Raw genomic sequence first — 20,998 nt, forward strand, 5'->3', positions numbered from 1 at the left:
GCAAGCTAATATTACATAGATCTGGTATACTAAATATTTCCAACATGTGAACACCCAAATACATTTACTAAAATAAACAATGGCTACTAAATTGTCAGAGAAATCAATTTGTCCTGAATTTAAAAACGACAATTCTGGCTGGATTCCTGTCGGTAAAAAGGCTTAATAGTTCTTACCTCCCTTTCCAGTCTAACAGGGATATGTAAGTCTGCTTAAGGGGTTAAATGGCATAAACAGGACAATACACTACTCTCCCTCCCCTTTTCCTTCCACATCTTCCTAAAGAGGGCAGGATGTGTGGCTACCTCCCCCCACTATCCCTTGGGAGAATGGCTGTGTAAGGAATGCAGCTCTTCCAGCTCACTGGATTCCACAGTCATGAGGCAGACAGGAGAGGGTGGAGGGAGGGTGAGACCGGTATTCCTGTCATGTGATTGTATGGAGGATTCTGAGAAAGAACAGGATCTGTGTGAGAAACCCACCCAATGTCTTCTGAAAGGGGCCAGCGGAGGATTGCTTTACTCAATCACATGCTCTGGCAGTTGTTTAGGTTATGCTACACCCAAAGGAAAGAATGACCTAAAAGATTTTATTTATTTAAACTACTACCTATATCAAGCTAAGGCAGGGCCATCTTAGGGCCCTCCAACTGCTTACTTACAACTCCCAGCACACAGACTAAATTCCAAGGGACACTGAGAAATAAACTGGAATGTCAGAGCCACATTAAAAGTGATAATCTGTAAAGCGTATTACCATAACCAGAATTTCCTGCTACAATTATACACATGTTCCTACAACTTCCCTTTCCAAAACACACACCACTTCCTCATACCCCCTTCTCTTTCACACGATCATTTTCACATTACACTTTCATCCCTTCTTCTCTAAATGACAGCATCATATAAGAGACTTAAACCAAAAACTAAAGCAACTTTTTAAACAATGTAGCAGAATTTGGCTCTCCTATAAACCAAGATAGGCTGGTTAAATGCCCCCCCATTACCCTCAATAAATGCTGCTGTCGGATAATTTTCATTAATGGGGGTGGGAAAAGACTTAAGGTGGCCATACACGGGCAGATTAAAACTGCCGATATCGGTCCTTTAGACTGATTCGGCAGCTTATCTGCCCATGTGTGGGGGCTTTCGACAGGTCCAACCGATCGATATCAGGCCAAAAATCGGCCAGATATCGGTCAAGTTTGATTTTTTTGTACGATCCAGGACCGTATCGGCTAGTTGATGCAGTCCTGTGACCCGTCGGAGCCCATTTGTAGTACTGTAATCCGATCGTTCGGCCCCAGGGCCGAACATTCGGATTCATCCGATATCGCCCAGCCGTTAGTGGGCATATCGGGTCAAGATCCGATCATTTGTTGACCTTGCCAAACAAGCGGATCTTAGTGTATGGTCACCTTTAGGCCCCTAAATGTCTTTGCCATATTTATGGATCTCCAAAAGTGTTTTTGTTTTATTGTTTCAACAGTCAGTCACCAGGGGAGACGGATTTCTTTCAGCTGCAATCATATTAAAGGAAAACTATATCCCAAAAATGAATACTTGACCAACAGATAGTTTATATCAAATTAAGTGGCATATTAAAGAATATTGTCATACCAATATATATATATTTAAGTAAATATTGCCCTTTTACATCTCTTGCCTTGAACCACCATTTTGTGATGGTCTCTGTGCTGCCACAGAAATCACCTGACCAGAAATACTACAACTCTAACAGGAAGAAGTGTCAAAGCAAAAGACAGAACTCTGTCTGTTAATTGGCTGTAGTAGTAGCACATACTACTAGAAAAGATTCTTCCATTACAGATGTACAAATCAATGTCCATATGCTTATGGTAATATTCACTTTCTCCCAGTTACAAAGAGAGAACAGTATGATCAGACCAATGTGTAGCAAAGTTAACCAAGGTACTTTATGAAAATTTACTTCACTTGGGTTACACCCAATATATCAAGTCAAATAAACATACCAGGCGAGTGTTGGAAACTAGATCACATTAATAAGGATGACTTGCTATCATGATAAGGGACGCACACAAGGTAGTTTCAGAACAGTTAAGCAAACACTCAAATATGGCATGTTGCTCAAGGTCAGCAACTGGGAATTTACAGCACATGAGCTCATACATTAGCCCAGGCTTGTTAGATTTCTGCTTTCTCACATACTTTTTTCAATCTTAACTTTATATTTATTCATCACTGTAACTTACCATGAGTGGACTGTCTGCACAGCTGTGATTTTTACTTGTCTACATACATTAAAGTATTGAGCCCCAATTACTGATAAATACCATACTGGACATATACACATGTATATACATGTAGTTCTGCTCAATAAATGTCATAACTCTCTCCTGCTGTCTGAGTAGTTTACAGCCACCACTTTGTTATTCTGTGAACTGCAACTCCCAGCATTTTCATCCACCTTTCATCTCTTTAAAACAAAAGGCCAAGCTTCTTTAGCCATGTTTATAAAGCACGTTATTAATAGAATGAAGTACTGCTATTTTTGTGCTGATAAATAAGGCTAAACCCGACAATGTTGCGCTAATCCTTCTGCCAGCAGAAAGCAAATAATGAAACTGTACATGTCATAATGTAAACAACACTGTTTAGTAATACACACATTTGCAGGAACTGAGAAATGTTATCCACCAAGGAAAACACTCAAGGTGATGATTAAGGTAATTTACCTGAAAATGTACATTAACCGGCAGCTTTTCTACATTACTATGTGGATGTCCAAACAGTTGTGTCATAATCAGGTTTGTAAGAGCTGTAAACAGGAATAGTAGCCAGTTGACATGCATATGTGTTTATAAATAGCCAACAGGATGACTACTGGTTCCAATAAGAACAATGCGACCTTTAGCCAACAGACTGGAGGTCACTACCCCCCCTCTTCTAACACCTGCTCCTTATCTATACGGATCATTGAACTGCCAGAGGGAGGTGGGGCAGAGCAGGAAGTTTATTTATTTTGCCATTTAAACAGGTTTTGCCATAATGATGGCCTGCAAAATTCACTCTTTCCTTCATATTGTTAACAAACCGTGAGCTCAGATACCATGGAAAAAATGACTCAAGTCCCAGTTTCAAGACCACAATTGGGAATAATGTGACCAAAACTGTAACATGACCAAGTGAACGAAATACAGCTACAAATGTACTATACTAATTGCTTGTAATTTACCTTAAATTAAACTATGTGTAACCATATTAAAACTATAAATATATTTAACCAGTTATGTTCCGCTGTATGTTGCTCATTGGTTCACATCGCACTGAAAGGGGTAAATACAAAGAAACAGCTACTGCAAATTATTTTAGCATGGTCTACTACCAAGCATTGCAGGATTTTCAGATTTGGATGTTACAAAAGGAGCAATTTTACCCCAAATCTCCCAGTAAGAGTGTATATATTATTTCAAACAGATGTTTTATAAATAACAAGAGCTCTGGAACTTTTCAAAATATTTAATACGTGTCAAACACGTAGAAACATAGTATACAGAAGTCAGTTACAGCATTGTGCATAAAAATACTGTAAACCATTGTTTAAATCACGTTCGGCCAGAATAACTCATCTTCTAAAACAAAGAGAGATCTGACTGTGCACGCAGGGCTGGACTGAGCACAGGAGCACCAAGCCTGACCAACATTTCCAGCAGATAAAATACATTTCATTGGGTTTTCCTTTCTCCTCAATAGGTTGACACTGATACATTGAACAGTCACTTCCTCATGCTTACAGTAAATAGAAACCAAAGGATGGTGGGTGGCTTGGGGAGGGGTAGTACCAGGAATTGCGTGTGCTCAAAATTTAAAAAAAAATAAATTGGACATTGACATGTTATAGATTAACTGAAACAAAACCAAATTTGCAAGTTCTAGAAAACACTTACTTATGAACTTAAGTGACAAAATTAACTAAACAAATGGTATGGGTGTGTGGAAATAAGGGACCACTAAGCAGTTTGAACACTTTGGCATTTGCCTCAAGTCAGGACATGAAACATGAAGCAGTAGTAGACAGGAGGAGCCATAACACAATAGGCAAGAAAAGGGCAGGGTGAACAGATGGAAACCTCCCTCCCTCTCCCCCCCCCCAAATGGGGAACTCCCCTAACACGCGGTGATCATAGAGGTGGGGGGATGGGGAACATTCTTTCAAACGGGGGAGGGGGGTGTTACTGGACTGATGCTTATTGCCTCAGGGAAATAACTCCCCCAGATGAAAAAAAAAAACAGTTATTACAATATAATAGCAATGGTTTCATTAAATTAGTGTTGATTGAATTATTGACCTTAATGCACCTACAGTGCCAGCTGGGACTTGTCACACCCCTAAACTACCCACGAGATCCAGCTATCTGAAAGCATTTCACACTTACAGAAACAGAAAATCATGGATGTCCCAGGAGTGCCCAAGTCCCTGGCGAGATGGCGTGTAACACTTTCATTGTGTCTTCTGGCAACGACTGAGTTAAGTAAACTGTACACGTGGCATCCCTTTAAGTCAGGGATCTTCAACCAGGAGGAAAAGAATAGATGTTGTGGACTACAACTCCCAGCCTCTCTAGAGAGCCAGTGCTAAATAATTGTAGTTCACCAGAAGCTGGAGGTGCACTGGTTGAAAGATCTCTGCCATAAGTGCTTTAGCAAGATAGCAAACTTTGCCCGCCAATCCAAACACAACATTAGGCATCCAGACATGGGGCAACACAAGAGCCTTACTGGAGCTCAGTCAAACCCTGCATCATCACGATCCAGTCTATATAAAACAATCCATACATAGAGCTGTGTGCCAGCAGCAGCAGTCTCAGTGAGGATGGGCTGGCTCAGAAGGCTTCTATGGCTGTGCTCCAGGAGGTCATGCTTGGGCTAATCGCCCTTTCACTGCAACCTTTACCGGCTGGGCCCGCAGAGTCCAATTCCTGCACGTCCTGCGCGGGCTCCTCAGCCGCCTCAGTCCCAGGCTCTTTGCTAAGAAGTCCCGAGAAACTGGAGCCGAAGATGCTGATGAGGTTTGTCACGTTCTCGGTCTCCATGTGTTCCTCCGCCTCGTCCCCTGGCTCTGGCACCTCCTGCTCTCCTTGTTCCCTCTTTGCTCGCTTCATGGCCGGCCCATCTGGCGGGTTTCCTCCGCTTCTCTTCCGACAGTAGTTACTCGGGGGATCTGGGCCGCTCTGCTCTGGTTTGTGCTGGGACGCCGAGTGGGCTCGGCAGGTTTCGGTGTCATGTCCCTGGCACGGGCAGCATGGCACCCCCCGGGGGTTCGCCGAGTCGTCTGAGCTGCTCGTTGTTGGGCATGAACATGTCCGTGCGTCTGTCTGCTCAGGGGCCGCCATACGAGGACACGGAGCATCCCCCGTGAATGAGCGCGGCTCGGGCTCCCTGCAGTCCTGCGGGCCGGGGTTATGGAGCGGCTCCTGCCTCAGGTAATACTCCTGCTGTAACTCTTCCGGCCCTTGGCTCAGATAGACCTGCTGGGCGCTGCGCAGTACCAGGGACACCATCAGGTTCTTGTGCAGTTTGATGCCGCCGCGCTGCACCCGGGAGTGGTAGATCTTTCCCAGCGAGATACTCACTATGCGGTGAGCTTCAAGGCGAAAGCCGAACCCGGGGGTTGTTTCCACATTCCCAGCATCGCTTTGCTGCTGTTCTAACATTTCCCGGTGCATTTTCAGAAATGCAATTGCTTTCTCCCCGTTTCCTCACGGATGCCGGTTCCCTTGAGGGCGGTTCAACCAGTGACACAAGGCTGCGTGACCCAACCTCCCAGAACACCTACAGCAACTAAGCGCGGGCGCGTTCCCCCTGTCGGTTTATATATGAGTTGCGTCACTTTCCCATTAGCCAATCAGGAGATCACCGTGAGCGGACTCCAACACAGATCATAGCAGACTAGCGTTTTGTGCGACACGTGACAAACTACCAATTGGTGAGCACAAGATTAACCGCCTGGATTCGAAAGGCCCGCGGAGAATTTCATTAAAGCGGCATCGCCATGTTAACGTGCATGTCCCTAGACCCTGTTCTTTATTAAATTATTTACTGTAGATGTAAACACATAAAAATAATCCTGCCGATTAGTAGTTCGACGCTATCGTATTGCCTCGGCTAAATTAAATGCGTATAGGCACAGGAGTACGGACGTGTGACGTCACTGAGGCATTGCCGTTTTAACGCAGGCAGTGTTTTGGTTGCGGCTCCCAGGCTGATGTAATGCTGCTGTAAGGGTTCAGGCTCAGTCACGTGACGGCTCGTGAGGTCAGATGATGACTGTTTGTGTCTGCCTCCCCCACTATTGCTATTTTAGCTCCTGCTCCACCAGAAGTTGGTTTCCAGACTGGCTCATGTGTGTTTATAGTTGTTTAGTAGCAAGTGCCTGTTGGAGCGAGGCTCGCAAGTGCTTTTATTTAGTTGCCCACAAACAAATAGGGGTTTGGGGTAAATGCCTGTATTCTGGTCTGTAAAACTGAAAGGCCAGCCTAAAGATTAAATAGATGTATAGGGTTAACACTTAATGCTGTGCGAGCTATTGGTTAACTGGAAATAATATCCATTGTAAAGATGGCCACATTAAAAGATAACTTAAGTGAATCTTTCACTATTATGGCCACCTTGAGGTGGGCGATGTTGGGCTGATCCGATCGTTAGGCCATATGGAACTTTCAATTGGATTTTTAAATCTCAATTCCTTGATAGATGGACACAGTGCCAGGCCTAGGACTGCACCTCCCCCCTTCCCCCTGCTCCCACATGTGAGCCAGCAAGAGGGAATGCCTAGGTTGTTGTGTCAGGGGACAGTACCCTGATGTGTGTGTGGGAGAGGTACGACGACAAGGGCCCAAGCAGAAAGAAGAGGCAAATATTCTACCTACCACTAGTCCTGGCCCTCTCTGGACAATTTTCAGCCAGATATTGGCCAGGGAAGCCCATACACGGTACAATAAGCTACTGGCTTGGTCTGTCAGCAGCTTTTATCAGCCTGTGTATAGCCAACATTGGTTTTGACATACAGTTTATTAGGTAATCCATACCAACAGTTTGGGGTTTATGGCACACTTTACATTTGCTACTCAAGCACAACAGTATATAAGCTCATTTATGGTAAATGGGCAAGGTCAGTTTGGCATGGGCACCTACGTGATTTTGTGTGGCAATGGCTGCTCTAGCTTACTGGTAAGGAACGGTTGCCATGGCCATCTATGTTCCTCGGCTGCAATAATCCAATTGTGGGTCTATAGTCTTCATGGCCACATTAGCTGTTTCTTTGCAATGTATGGGTGGTCACAGCTGATAATGTGCAACAGCCTTTTCTCTGGCATTAATTAAAAGGCCACTAGTGTGACATTAGCAATATAGTATTCATTTCAAACACCTAAGTTACAACAAGTGAATGTGAAACTATAACTGGAATTTAAGACAGAGATGAAAAGCACATACATGTTTAATTATTGTAGTTGTTTACAAAACTGGTCAATTAAAGTTTAATGTGTATAATTATACAGCATTCACACACCTTCCCCTGGTCCTTAATAATTATACAACCGCATTGTGGCATTTTCTCTTGTACTTGAAATCTGCTAATTCTATTTCTATAAAAGGCACACTTAATGTGGAGAGAGGAAGCCAACGATGGATGGCTGGGGCCCCCATCAGAGGTGGGAATGCACAAATCGTGTATGACTAAATTGTGGCATTTTAGCTGTTATTAATGTCAAAATAAAATCATTTTTGAACATCCAGCATCAGGGTCCAGGGATACAGGAAGTTGTAGTACAACATCAGCTTGAGGGCCACACACTGGTAATCACTCCACTCCTTCCTCATTTTTCTCTTTTTTTTTTAACAGACAGCAACAGCTCTAGGTATTAAGTAAATAACAACTGGCAGTGCCCAGACCATGCCCCTCTATCCAGTTAGCACTTGCACTGTACAGTCCATATTAGGGATTCACCGAATCCACAATTTTGGATTCGGCCGAATCCTTCGCTAGAGATTCAGCCAAATAACGTGTCGAATCCAAATGCAAATTAGGAGTGGGAAGGGGGAAAACATTTTGTAACATTGTAGGAGTGATCTAGTATAACCTTACTGATATTAACAATACACTTTCTTATGCAAGTGCCCATGGGTAGGGTTGGTTGGGGCAGTATAAATAAATATTCTAAAATGTTCTGTAAATGTTCTAAAAAAAAGTTCAAATAAAATTCTATTTATCGTATAAGTCATCAGAAAACAACAACAGTTTCTCACTAACTATATTATTGGTTTATTGCTCTCTAAGCCAGGCCAAAGTACATCTAGATGAAGAACAGACAGACTACTGTACATTACCCAGAATTAACTTTCCTGAAGCACTTGCTGCCTCTAGCAGAAGCTTGACTGAAGCTATAAAGAAGATCCCTTTTAGTTGAAATATGATATCAAGAATAAATAAAACATTGTATTATTGTTGTCAAGTATTTATAAAGCTACAGAATATTACACTGCACTGTATAATAAATAGGTGTATACATTCAACATACAGATTTACATACAGTACAAAACAGACAATAACTAATACAAGAGATAAAGAGGACCCTGTCCAAAAGCGTTTACAATCTAAAATGCAAGCAGAATTAGGTGCAGCTATTCTGTATCAGTCCTATATCCTGTATCGGTCTGTATTTGAGCAAATTCTTTTATTTTTCACTACCTGCAATATATGGGCTCATGTGTGTAAGATGCAGGGGTGCATGTGCCTGCTCATATGGCAGTAAAGAAAAAAACAAACGGCGTCAGTAATCTTCCATCACATTTTTCCTATCAATAGGGATGGGGTGGGAGAGAGTTGAACAGAGTTTTTAACAGACAAAAACAGAGCTACGAAATAAATAACAACTGGCAGTGCCCAGAGCATGCCCCTCTACCCAGTCGGCACTTACACTGTACAGTCTATATTAGCGATGCACCCAATACATTATTTTGGATTCGGCCGAAGCCCCGAATACTTCACGAGAGATTCCGAATCCAAATGCAAATTAGGAGTGGGAACTGGAAAACATTTTTTAGATCGTTGTTTTGTGACAAAAAGTCACTTGATTTCCCTCTCCTCCCCTAATTTGCATATGCAAATTCAGATCTGGTTCATCCGGGCAGAAGGTTTCAGCCGAATCCGAATCCTGCTGAAAAATGCCGAATCCTGGATTCAGTGCATCCCTAGTCTACATACTGACCCTTCCCCCTCAACTCCACCCTCATATTTTGCGATGGGTTGCTTCTGTTTTCTTGTGACCCTGGACCAAAGTCAACATTTTTTCTATTTAATAACAGAAACATATTTTGCCATTTGCTGATAGTCTATCTAAACCTGGGGCATTACAATGGAAACAGCAGGCTTATTATAGGGTACCCAGTTAAGTCCTGAATGATAAGAAATTTCAGATGATGTTCCTCATCAGATAATCTTCATGAAGGCTTGGTGTAGTGGGGTTAAGCTTGCAATACACGCAAAGATCTGATCGTACGAATCGAGGATTCGTACGATTTTCGAAACGTGTGTGGAGAGTCCCGACATTTTTCGTCCGGCGGAGATCGGTCGTTTGGTCGATCGGACAGGTTAGAAAATTTCTGTCAGCTGCCGATAATATCTCTGCTCTACTGTCACTAGCTTTGGTTGGACATAGATATCATACGATTGCTGTCAGGGGCAGAACATTGCTGATCTGTTCTTTAACTAATCTGACTGGTAAGACTTTGATCTGAATGGTTAGTGGCGGGTCGGGAGATGGGAAAGTCCGATCGTACGATGATTCGTACGATCGGATCTTTGCATCTATGGCCAGCTTTAGTGTCTGAGCCTTCTCATTCTGATTAAACTAGTCCCTCTGGCCTCATTTAATGACTTTAGAAGATAGGATTAACTTCTATGGGAGGGGTTTAGTTATCAAATTTACACCTAAAAGGTGTCTCTTTAGCTCTGAAACAAATTATGGTTAGTAGATATATATTCACATACAGTGGGTATTATTAGCCAAAATAACGTCTCATTTTACATAGTACAATCACTGAATAAAAGGACATTCGGCGACAGTTTATTAAAAGAAATGTTTATTTACTGCAAATGTAGATCAGTCACATTCAAAAGGTTCCCCGTAGGTAAATACATATCAATGCCTTTACTGTGGCTGAGCAACAACAACATATACGTAACTAGCTATCGGGATTGCTAAGAAGTGTTTTGGTTTGCTTCTACCCACGTGATAGCGTGACATCACCGAGCTGCGGTGGGCGGGAGCTAAGGCTGTGTAAATGACTTGTGTGTACGTTTGCTACGTGATAAGAAGATAAAGAGGGTTCAAACCGGTCTGGGCAGATTGGTCGAGACACTCCCCTGCCTCAGATGCTCTTTCCCAAAATAACTGCAGTGGGGAAGGTGAGAAAGACAAAAGGCAAACAGAAGCGTATTATCATCTCTGCAGGGGGAGGGTGTGATATGGATTGTAACGAGATGGACATGTAGATGGTTCTCTAAACAAATGTAATTAGTGAAAGAGACAGATACACTATATAAGGACACACGGTATTGCTGTATCAGACAGAGAAACTTACTTGCAATATTAGTGAATGAAAATTGTCATTTTGGATGCACGTGAAGGGGAGATGTGGGAATGCTTAAAGGGGTGGTTCACATTTATTTTAACTTTCTGTATGTTATAAAATGGCTAATTCTAAGCAACTTTTCAATTGGCCTTCATTTTCATTTTTTTTTTTAATGATTTGCCTTCATCTACTGATTTACCGGCTTTCAAATGGGGCTCACTGACCCCCATCTAAAAACAAATGTCTTTAAAGGTGGCCATAGACAGAAAGATCCTATTGTACGATTTTCAGACTGTGTGTGGAGAGTCCCGAGATTTTTCGTCTGGTGTAGATCGGTCGATTGGACATGTCCTGACCGTCCCGCCGGAGCCCATTGCGCTCTCATCGTAATCCAATCGTTCAGCCATAGGGCCGAACGTTCAGATTACCCCCGATATAGTCATGGCGTTAGTGGCATATCGGGGAAAGATCGGCTCATTTGGCGATGTTGCCAAACGAGCGAATCTTTGCGTCTATGGCCACCTTAAGGCTACAAATGTATTGCTACTTTTTATTACTCATCTTTCTATTCAGGCCTCTCCTATTCATAGTCCAGTCTCTTAAACAAATCAGTGTATGGTTGCTAGGGTAATTTAAACCATAGAAACCAGATTGCAGACATGGCAACCTGGAGATTTGCTAAATAACTCAAAAACAGTCCCTAACAGAAAAAAATGGGTTGTACTGGGACAAAAGGATTATGGTCATGGGATTTAGGACAGTAGCATGCAGTGCGACACCCCCACTAGCTCTATATATATATATATATATATAGAGTAATAACATTGTAGTTGTGATCTAGTATAACCTTACTGATATTAACAATACACTTTCTTATGCAAGTTCCAATGGGTAGGGTTGGTTGGGGCAGTATAAATAAATATTCTAAAATGTTCTGTAAATGTTCTAAAAAAAAAAAAAAAAAAAAAAGCTCAAAGAAAATTCTATTAATTGTAAAAGTCATCAGAAAACAAAAACAGTTTCTCACTAACTATATTATTGCTTTATTGCTCTCTAAGCCAGGCCAAAGTACACCTAGATGAAGAACAGACAGACTACTGAACATTCCCCAGAATTAACTTTCCTGAAGCACTTGCTGCCTCTAGCAGAAACTTGAATGAAGCTAGAAAGAAGATCCCTTTTAGTTGAAATATGATATCAAGAATAAATAAAACATTGTATTATTGTTATCTAGTATTTATAATGCTACAACATATTACACAGCACGGTATAATAAGTGTGTACATTCAACATACAGATTTACATACAGTGCAAAACAGACAATAACTAATACAAGAGTTAAAGAGGACCCTGTCCAAAAGTGTTTACAGTCAAAAAAAGCAAGCAGAATAAGGTGTGAATATTCTCAGTCCTATATCCTGTATTGGTCTGTATTTGAGCAAATTCTGTTTTTCATGTGTACATCCTTCTACTGTACAGCACCACAGAATATGTTGGCACTATACAAATGATTAATGTTAATAATTCTAAGTGTTCACAGCTAGGGTGATTTCAGCAGGCTTTCACTACCTTCAATATAGGGGCTCAGGTGCGTTAGATGCAGGGGTGCATGTGCCTGTTCATATGGAAGTAAAGAAAAAAACAAAGGGGCGTCATTAATCTTCCATCACGTTTTTCCTATCAATTGGGATGGGGGTGGGAGAGAGTTGAAACAGATCAGGAAGCAGCATGTGGCAGGAACAGCTCCTCATTAACACATTTTTCTTGTTGATAAGTCTTAGTGCCTGCCTGAATGGAGTATTGGCCAGTAAGTCCCTGGAGCCCTCTGCAGCAGACACTGCACACTTCAACCTCAGGGCAGAGCAGGGAAATGATAATTAAGCTCTCCCACCCATCCCCCTGCCCAGCATAACAATGAGAACAGCAGCCAGACAAAGAGATTAATGGTCTTCCCATATAGCTCCCTTTCTCTTGTGTTGGCCAAAATCATTTTTGCATTACTGCTGAGAATATACACTTGGGGATTAACCAATTGCAGTCGGAGAAGTTTAGCATACTTGCACTGTTTTAACTGTGGGTGGGAAGCATAGTTCATCTCTGAGTAGCCTAGACACCTTTAGAGGCAGTTTCCAGGGTTTCCCACACACATTATTTTCAGATTGGTGGTCAGTAAAAACCAGTTACCCCTGTATTGGTTGTTATGATAATCAGCTGGACCCTGCTAGTACACTTGTGGGGTCAGGCAATTGTATTTAGTAGCAGCAGCTGGACATTTTCGCCCTTAACCATAATGTTAAATTTATTTGGGTTTAAAAAAAAAGAAAAGTCCATCCTCTCTATATGTAAAGTGATAAATACACATCTAGGCATCTAGCTTCTTACTACTGATAAAATACAGGGTCATTGTGATCCACTCATTTCGTCATCATATAACTGCATTGTTTTTGTGACTAGCATGTAGGGTTGCCACCTGGCCGGTAAAAATGATGCTTGAGCGCAATGTTATTAATAGGGAAAAAAGATAACCGTTTTATCATATATTCAGTCACAAATGTCCAGTTCAGCAGTCTTTGGGACCAATACAATGCTCTTCGAATCAATATATCTCAATAGGGCTTGTATAGTTATATATTAGTCCTAATGGAAAATCCCTCTGCCAGATTGTTACATTGAGCATTGGATGTTGTTCTTAATTACAATGTACAAACACATAGCAGTTCCACACAAATAACATTTATTCAATGCATATTACTATTGAACAAAAACATCATATCATACCAGCAGAGTTGTCTTAGTTCTCCATAGCCCCATTGCTCCTCCCTCCTATCGTATTCACTACTCTGATGAAGTTCCCAATGGCACAAATTACATAACGAGGGAGAAGCTGTGGCAATATGGAGCACTAACAACTCTGCGGTGAGGTATAATATGATATGTTTTTCTGTTTAATATGCCCCAATAAATGTTAACAGATATGTGTGATGCAGTTGTCAAGGGATTCTACTTATAGAATACATACTGGTATGTATTTCTACCTTCCTGCATTTATGAGGGAAAAGTTCTACTGAGAAATATGACACCTGTTTGTATGTTTTCATTAAGAATTCTAACCCAAAAAAGCAGTTCAACCAAATTCAGATCACTGAATGTGACATTTCTATACCTAACGTAAAGGAAAACATTACCCCCAAAATGAATATTTAAGCAACATATAGTTTATATCATATAAAGTGGCATATTAAAGAATCTTACCAAACTGGTATAGTATATATTTAAGTAAATATTGCCTTGAACCACCATTTCGTGATGGTCTCTGTGCTGCCTTTAGAGATCACCTGACTAGAAATATTACAGCTCTAACTAACAGGAAAAAGCGTGGGAGCAAAAGACAGAACTCTTGTAAGGAAATTGACCCTTGCCTTGCCTAACTATTCTGTACTCTGTATCCTTACCCTTGCCTGCCTGTTTATTCTAACCTCTCCAAGCTTATCCTTGCCTGTCTAACTATTCTTCGCTCTCCAATCCTGATTCCAGGCTGTCTGACTATTTTACACTCTCCAATCCTGATTCCAGCCTGTCTTGACTATTCTACGCTCTCCAATCCTGAGTACGGCCAGTCTGACTATTCTACTCTGCTTGTGCTGGCCCGGCCTGCCTGTTCCACGCTGTATTGTGTTGACCTGCCTTCCTAGTGGCGTTCTTCCATCCAGTATCCTTGGTGAGATGATCGTGCCCCTTTGCTTGTCCAGAACCTGTAGCTTTGCTCCTCTCTTAATAACACCTGGCAGCATCCAGTTAGCCGAGGGCTCCTCCTGAGGTGAAAGGCGGCTGTTAAAGGCAGAAGCAAGAGCCGAGACCAGGGAGCCTAGCACTGGTTCTGGATTTAGGGTGCCGAACGTGACAATTCTGTCTTTTAATTGGCTCATGTGACCTAAGATATGGTTTGTGTGCACCATGAATCCTACGATCCCAGGTTGCAGCCCTTATTTATTAAAATGGCAATTTTCTATTCATGATTACCCAATGGCACATACTACTAAAAAGTATATTGTTATGAAAATGGTTTATTTACATGAAGGGTTTTACACATGAGCTGTTTTATGCAACATCTTTTTATAGAGACCTACATTGTTAGGGGGGGAGGTATAGTTTTATTTTAAGGCTAGCAGCACACATAGCATTTACTCCATTGGGACATATGTCAAAAAGGTAGATCTTCTCCCATCCAGCCCTTGCTGTCAGGTCTGGACTGAGTATTAGAATAGGCCCTGGCATTTCAGATATACGGAGGCCCAATCAGCCCACACAGAGGCCCAAACAGCCCACACCAGCCCACTAAATACTAACTTTCTAAGGCACCTTATAGCAGCCCCTCTGGCATTTGCCAGAACCCACAGATAGCCAGTCCGGGCCTGCTTGCTGTGTACACATTGACAGGCATCAGGCTATCAGCATTCACACAGGACAGATGTCAGTGTGCAAACACTAAACTACAGTATACATTTTCTTGACAAAATCTGCCTGTGGGCATGCTGGTTGATTTCATGACTGTAGTTATTTATTTGCTATATAGAGGGAATGATGGTTGCAGCATCAGAATAACAATGCAACATCAGTTAATCAACCTGTAATTCTAAATATGGCAAGCACATGTAAGAGGCACAGGAGTAAAATTGACTGCAGCTGCTTGGTGCGCATCACCACTATAAATTCAGCACAGCGTTAGTGTCTTTCAGTGTTCTTTTTATATCATCATGACAATATCCTTTTAAATGTGCTGTGCAGTATAAACTTGTAACAAATAAATGATGATGGATTGTAAAATACAGGATATTCAGATATTTCCCTCATCTTACTGCAAAAAAACTCCCTAAAACCTAACATTACCAGTAATGTACAAGCAAACTAGCAAATAGAAAGAAATTATAAGTATGGGATCAGTTCTGCAGAAACCTATTATCCAGAAAGCTCTGAATTATGGGAAGGACATCTCCCATAGACTTTGCTTTAAAATAATAATTACGGTTTAAATCCCCCCCCCTTTTTCTCTGTAATAAAAGAGCACCTTGTACTAATCTAAGATCCTAACTAAGATATAATTAATCCTTACTGGAGTCAAAACAATACAAATGAGTTTATTTAATGTTTAAATGATTCTTGAAAAGATTTATGGTATTGAGATCCAAATTACAGACTTATCCGGTACCAAGCATTCTGCATAACAAGTACCATACCTGTACTGTATATACAGGAACACAAATTTGCTGTGGTACCTGAACTGTGGAATCAGATCAGTTTAGCAAAATTTATACCCAGTTGGGTATCTTCTCTCACTAGGCAACTGCTTCCAAGTAATGCTAGCAGATCTGTGCACATGCATCTGGCTTTTGAATTGCTTTGGACCCTATTCTAGAAATACTGTTTTATGCACTGTATCGTTTGCACCCCATTTACTTATATGCTGAGTGTGAAAGTAATTGCTGCCTTGTTTTTTACTGTGCTTGGCACTTTCCTCTGTAGCTAGGTGCTATGATTCGGTGTCTCACTGTTCCAGACGAAAGGAAGGGACATTGGTTGCCAAGCAATAGTCATGTAAATAGCAGAGCTAGATACTTTCTGTGAATAAAAAGAAAGAAAAATTACCAGTGCACAGTTTGCCTTTAAAAATAATTATTACAAAAAATGAGGTGTTAGTACCATACTTTAGCCAAAATATTTAAGCTCATGTGCCACTTCAAGGCCCCTCATTTTACGTGAGTCCTACACTTTCCATTAGTATTCCAAGTTTGTAGTGCATTTAAAATCAAGTCCCCCAGCAAACAGTGTGACTGAGAAGTAAGGAAAAAACACTGAAATAAAGGCTACTGCGGGTCTGTTGCCTTTCTTGTTTAACCAGAAGATAGCCCTTACAGATTCTGTAACCTTTTCTGCGTATGTAATTTGAAGCAATGCATGCTTTCTAAAACACAAATAAACATAAAGCAAGCAGCATTTTCCTCCACATCAAGGACTAGAATCCATGGCAGCCTACCAATGGAGCCCCTCATATGGGTAATGGCAGGCGGGGTTATTTTTTTCCGTTTGTAGTTCTGTGGAAGAGGTCAAAGCATTCAAAATTAACCCCCATTCATAATGAATGAGAATTGTCACCAAGTGGACCATCCTGTCAAGTGAGAGGGTCAAATTGCTTAAAAACATGCAGTGCTATATTTTTGTGCACTACAAACCTGTACTTGACAGGACTCCCATTAACTTTGAGTGAGGGGTGATTTTGTCCCCTTTCACAGAGCTACAAATTCTCAAAATTCCTTTTTGCCAAGAGTCATCTGAGTCTGAGATGCTAAAAATTGTAGGGGGTAGTTAATCAGCTACACTAACTTGTCTCTAAGGAAACTGTGGCTTTCCTCTTACTGTTGAATAAAAAGCTAAATAAATCAAAAACCACAAATAATAAAACATGAAAACCAATTGCATATTGTCTCAGAATATTATTCTCTACATCATACTAAAAGTTAACTCGAAGGTGAACTGTATACCAAGGAGCTATACTATTTTTTTATAATACAGGAAAATACAAACAGGGGAACAAATATTCCAATAAATAAAAACAAATATACACAGTATCAAAGATTCTGTTACTACATGGCAATAATTAATTCATAATCAGCACTGCAGCAACAGAAATAACACCACCAACTATCCCTAATGTTAGTGCCTCAACAGCTGCTCAGAGTAACTGAGCATGTGCAAAGTCACTGACACTCAGGAGATGGCTTTATTGACAAGAATGAAGTTTCGTTAAAATAGTTTGTCAGCATTGGTTAAAGCACCTCCTGAACACACACACACACACATGCCATTAAAAGAATGTCTGTAGCCCTCACAGCGTACCTCAATCCTCATCTGAGTTCCTAAAGCTTGGGTCAGAAGCACTCTTTATTGTAAGAGAGTTTATACAAGCCAGAATTAGATCCCTCTCGATTGAAGGGAATTCAGCAAAGCTTTGCTAGAACAATGTCCTCCATTCAATGATGGAGATCCTGCAAGCGTCTTTATAAAAATAGCAATTACCTTGAAATAATCACAGACACCATCTTTAAATCAAGAAGGTATTCACACAACTATCTATCAGGGTAGGACTCCACAAGCGTTTTTGTCGCGATCCGACGCGATGCGACAAAACGCATGCGACAAAAATAAGGAAAGTAATAGAATTTTTGCATGGTGTCGCAGCGTTGATCCGACGCGACACGACTGTTGGATGCAGACGCAGCGTGTCGGAACGCTACAAAAACGCTCGTGGAGTCCTACCTTTCAAGAACTAGCTTCTGTATATCTTCTGCTACACTTTCTAAGTGCCTAAAGTTGGCCAAAATGCCGCTCTTTTCCAGAGTATTCTGGCAAGCTTTTCTAGAAGTGCTTACCAACCTCCCATGAAGGACTTTCTACTTAGCTTGAAAAATTCTTCTGTTCCCCCTCCCCATTGAGAGAGAGTATTTTCAGTTCAGACAATGGAAAGAATGTGCAAAGAATAAAAAAGAACAACCCTGGAAGGCCTAAGGCTTCATGCTTTATTTATGTTAAATGGCAGGGGCACAGAGGAAATAGTACAACCTATACAGTATACATTCCCACCCACAGAAAAATTTCTTTAATGTATACTGGGACTACAGCTGATATATATATATATATATATATATATATATATATTTATCCATTCATGTAAAACTGATTGCTGCATGATTTGAGTTGCATAATCATATATTAATGAATGGCTGGACAAGCTTGCAAGCATGACAGATTTACCTAATGGCCCCTCCTGGCTGTACCCTTGAGAAGACACACTTAAGAGTGCACTTCCGTTTGAAACATAATTTGTTTAGCAGCGCCAAGTATTTTCGGAAAACACTTGAGGCTGTCAAGTGTGCTGTGAGCATAGTGAGGAGTCTACAACATCCTGCAGAGGTAATGAGACTTGACAATAACGTGAGCACTGTATAATGCAGTGTTATTATAGTACAAACAGGGGTTATTGGGGGATGTTTAATACCCCTGTACTGGCATTGTAAAAAGAACTAAATGCACATCACTGACAGAAAATTGCATTTCCTTTCAGCAGGGGAAGCCCTATATAGCCCTTCAAACCATCGAGGCTATTTTGAAGGAAAGAGCCAGAATTGTCTATTTTTAATCATCCCTGTGTAATGGACCCTAAAGTAATGGATTTGACCAATCATCCTCAACTGTCTTCTGTGTCTAATACCCTATTGATGTCAGGGAAAAGTGAAATGCAAGAAGTATAGATTTTTTTGTGTGAAATTTCCTTAATCCATTTAATGGCAGATGCTACTATTTAGGTATCTCTCAGAAATTCTGGTGTTTGATATGATGCCCACCTATTGGCTTAGACAGAGCTTTGCTCATCCAGATGAATTGGGAGTGGCTATTAGCAGAGAATCTGTGTTTTTGTCACCGTGGTTCTCCTGGGGTGACCAAATAACAACTTTGTGCCATAAGCTTTATTCACGAAAAATTACAGATGAGGTGAAAACTATTGCTCCTAGTCTGTAAGTTTTTTGTTTCCCAATTTAAAATATCTACACAAAGAATCAGAATTAATAGTGGTAGTTTTCATAACCAGTAACCAATTAGTGGTTTACCAGCCTCCGATATTACTCTAGTTTCATTATGTACACGGACAAAATAAGTTTAAAAATGTGGTAGTTCAGAAAGAACCAGTACAGGTGTACAGTTTTAAAAAACCCAAACATGAGATATCTGACTAAATTTGAGGTCCAAGGAAAAAAGTAGGAATATTCAAAGTATCAGAACTTCCAATTTCCTTCAAATGTTGGTCATGCAAAACTCATCAGTGCAGCCTGGAGGGGGTCAGCATTGCTATCCCCAAGAGTATATGTAGAATAAAAGGCTGACATTTTCAGCATTTTAAGATTTATCAGTGGAGTCTATCACCAGAAAAAGGGGTCATTAATGCCATGCATGATCAAAAAATACTTGGAAAGTCACATTATCTGACTCTTGTATGCATGCTACAAGGTCTTACCTTTGATACTGTAATGTTGCCATTATGCATTGGCCATTACTTTTCTTTTTCATCACTGCAAGATGCAACTCTTTTGTACAGGAGGCAGCAAATCATTCTGATATTATCAAGCTGCTTAATTTGTTGTACTTAGTTTATTCTTTATTAACAAAGTAATAACGTTATACAGTGCTTTACAGCTTTATGCATCTTTCTCTTTAGTCCCTGTCCTTTAAACTTACCCCTCACACACTATTGTGAATTTATCAGAAGCAGAATATCCTCCCTGTATGTTTATAGGATGTGAGAGGAATGTGAAACAGCCAATGGAAACGCCTAAATGTGGTAAGAGGAACAAAAAGTGGTGTGTGTTGGTAGTTAAGGGTTCAAGCACACGGAGAGGGTTCAAGCAGATTCGGGGAGATTTATTCGCCTGGCGACTAATTGCCTCTTTTGCGGGGCGACAATCTCCCCGAACTGCCTTCCCCCTGCTATAATGCGAAGTCGCCCGAAGTTTCCTCGTGAGGCAACTTCGGAAATCGAAATGCTGCAGGGGCATTGGCACTGGCATTTTCACATTATAGCAAGCGGAAGGCAGAGGGAACGCAGTTCAGGGAGATTGTCACCCTACAGAAGAGGCGATTAGTCGCCAGGCAACTAAATCTCCCTGAATCTGCGCCGTGTGCTAGCTCCCTAATGGATGGATATTGCCAGCTTAACAGTTTTCATGCCAACTAATCAAGGTTTAAAATGGTCAGTAGCCCCCTTTTCAACATTAGTTAAAAAAAATAAGAGGTTGGGCTTAAAATACTTTTTGCCTACTTTTTAATTGATAAAGTTTTTGTTGCACCAAACAGGGTAAAATCTGAAGTCACATTGACTTCTGCCTGTAAAATCACAAAGAAAACACATAAGCAGTTGACTGAAAGACCTCCCTCTGTATAAAAAAACCCTACTTTCCCCAACTGAAACCTTTGTTAGTCTTTTATATAAGGGACAACTGAGTATATACCGAGGCCTCTCAGAGGCTTGCTGTTTTGTTGGGTTTATATTGAGCTGGTATAGGCTCAAAGTAGAGTGTGACTTTTCTATCAATTTCAGATTTTTTCACATTAATTGCAAGAAAAAATAGTAAAGGAACATAACACCAAAAAAAGAAGGTGTTTTAAAGTAATTAAAATATAATGTACTGTTGCCCTGCACTGTTAATCCTGGTGTGTTTGCTTCAGAAACACTACTATAGTTTATATAAACAAGCTGCTTTGTAGCAATGGCTGAAATTGAAAAAAAGGCTATATGGCACAGGTTAAATAGTGGATAACAGATAACACCATTACAT

At 40.9% G+C, this 20,998-nt stretch overlaps 1 protein-coding gene and 1 long non-coding RNA gene across 2 annotated transcripts; one reads left to right on the forward strand and one right to left on the reverse strand.

The window, feature by feature from the left end:
• Positions 1-3,485: 3,485 nt before the first annotated feature.
• Positions 3,486-5,817, reverse strand: ier5.S (immediate early response 5 S homeolog; the record flags this gene model as incomplete). Its single annotated transcript, NM_001091219.1, is given in 1 exon segment — positions 3,486-5,817. A coding segment is annotated over 1 exon segment (843 nt). The 3' UTR covers positions 3,486-4,864.
• Positions 5,818-9,796: 3,979 nt separating this feature from the next.
• Positions 9,797-13,122, forward strand: LOC108715641. The gene is made up of 2 exons (XR_001935560.2): positions 9,797-10,449; positions 11,675-13,122. It is a non-coding gene; the product is annotated as an uncharacterized LOC108715641 (long non-coding RNA).
• Positions 13,123-20,998: the final 7,876 nt, after the last annotated feature.

Source organism: Xenopus laevis, chromosome 4S (genome assembly GCF_017654675.1).
Source record: "Xenopus laevis strain J_2021 chromosome 4S, Xenopus_laevis_v10.1, whole genome shotgun sequence".
Taxonomy (NCBI): Eukaryota; Metazoa; Chordata; class Amphibia; order Anura; family Pipidae; genus Xenopus; species Xenopus laevis.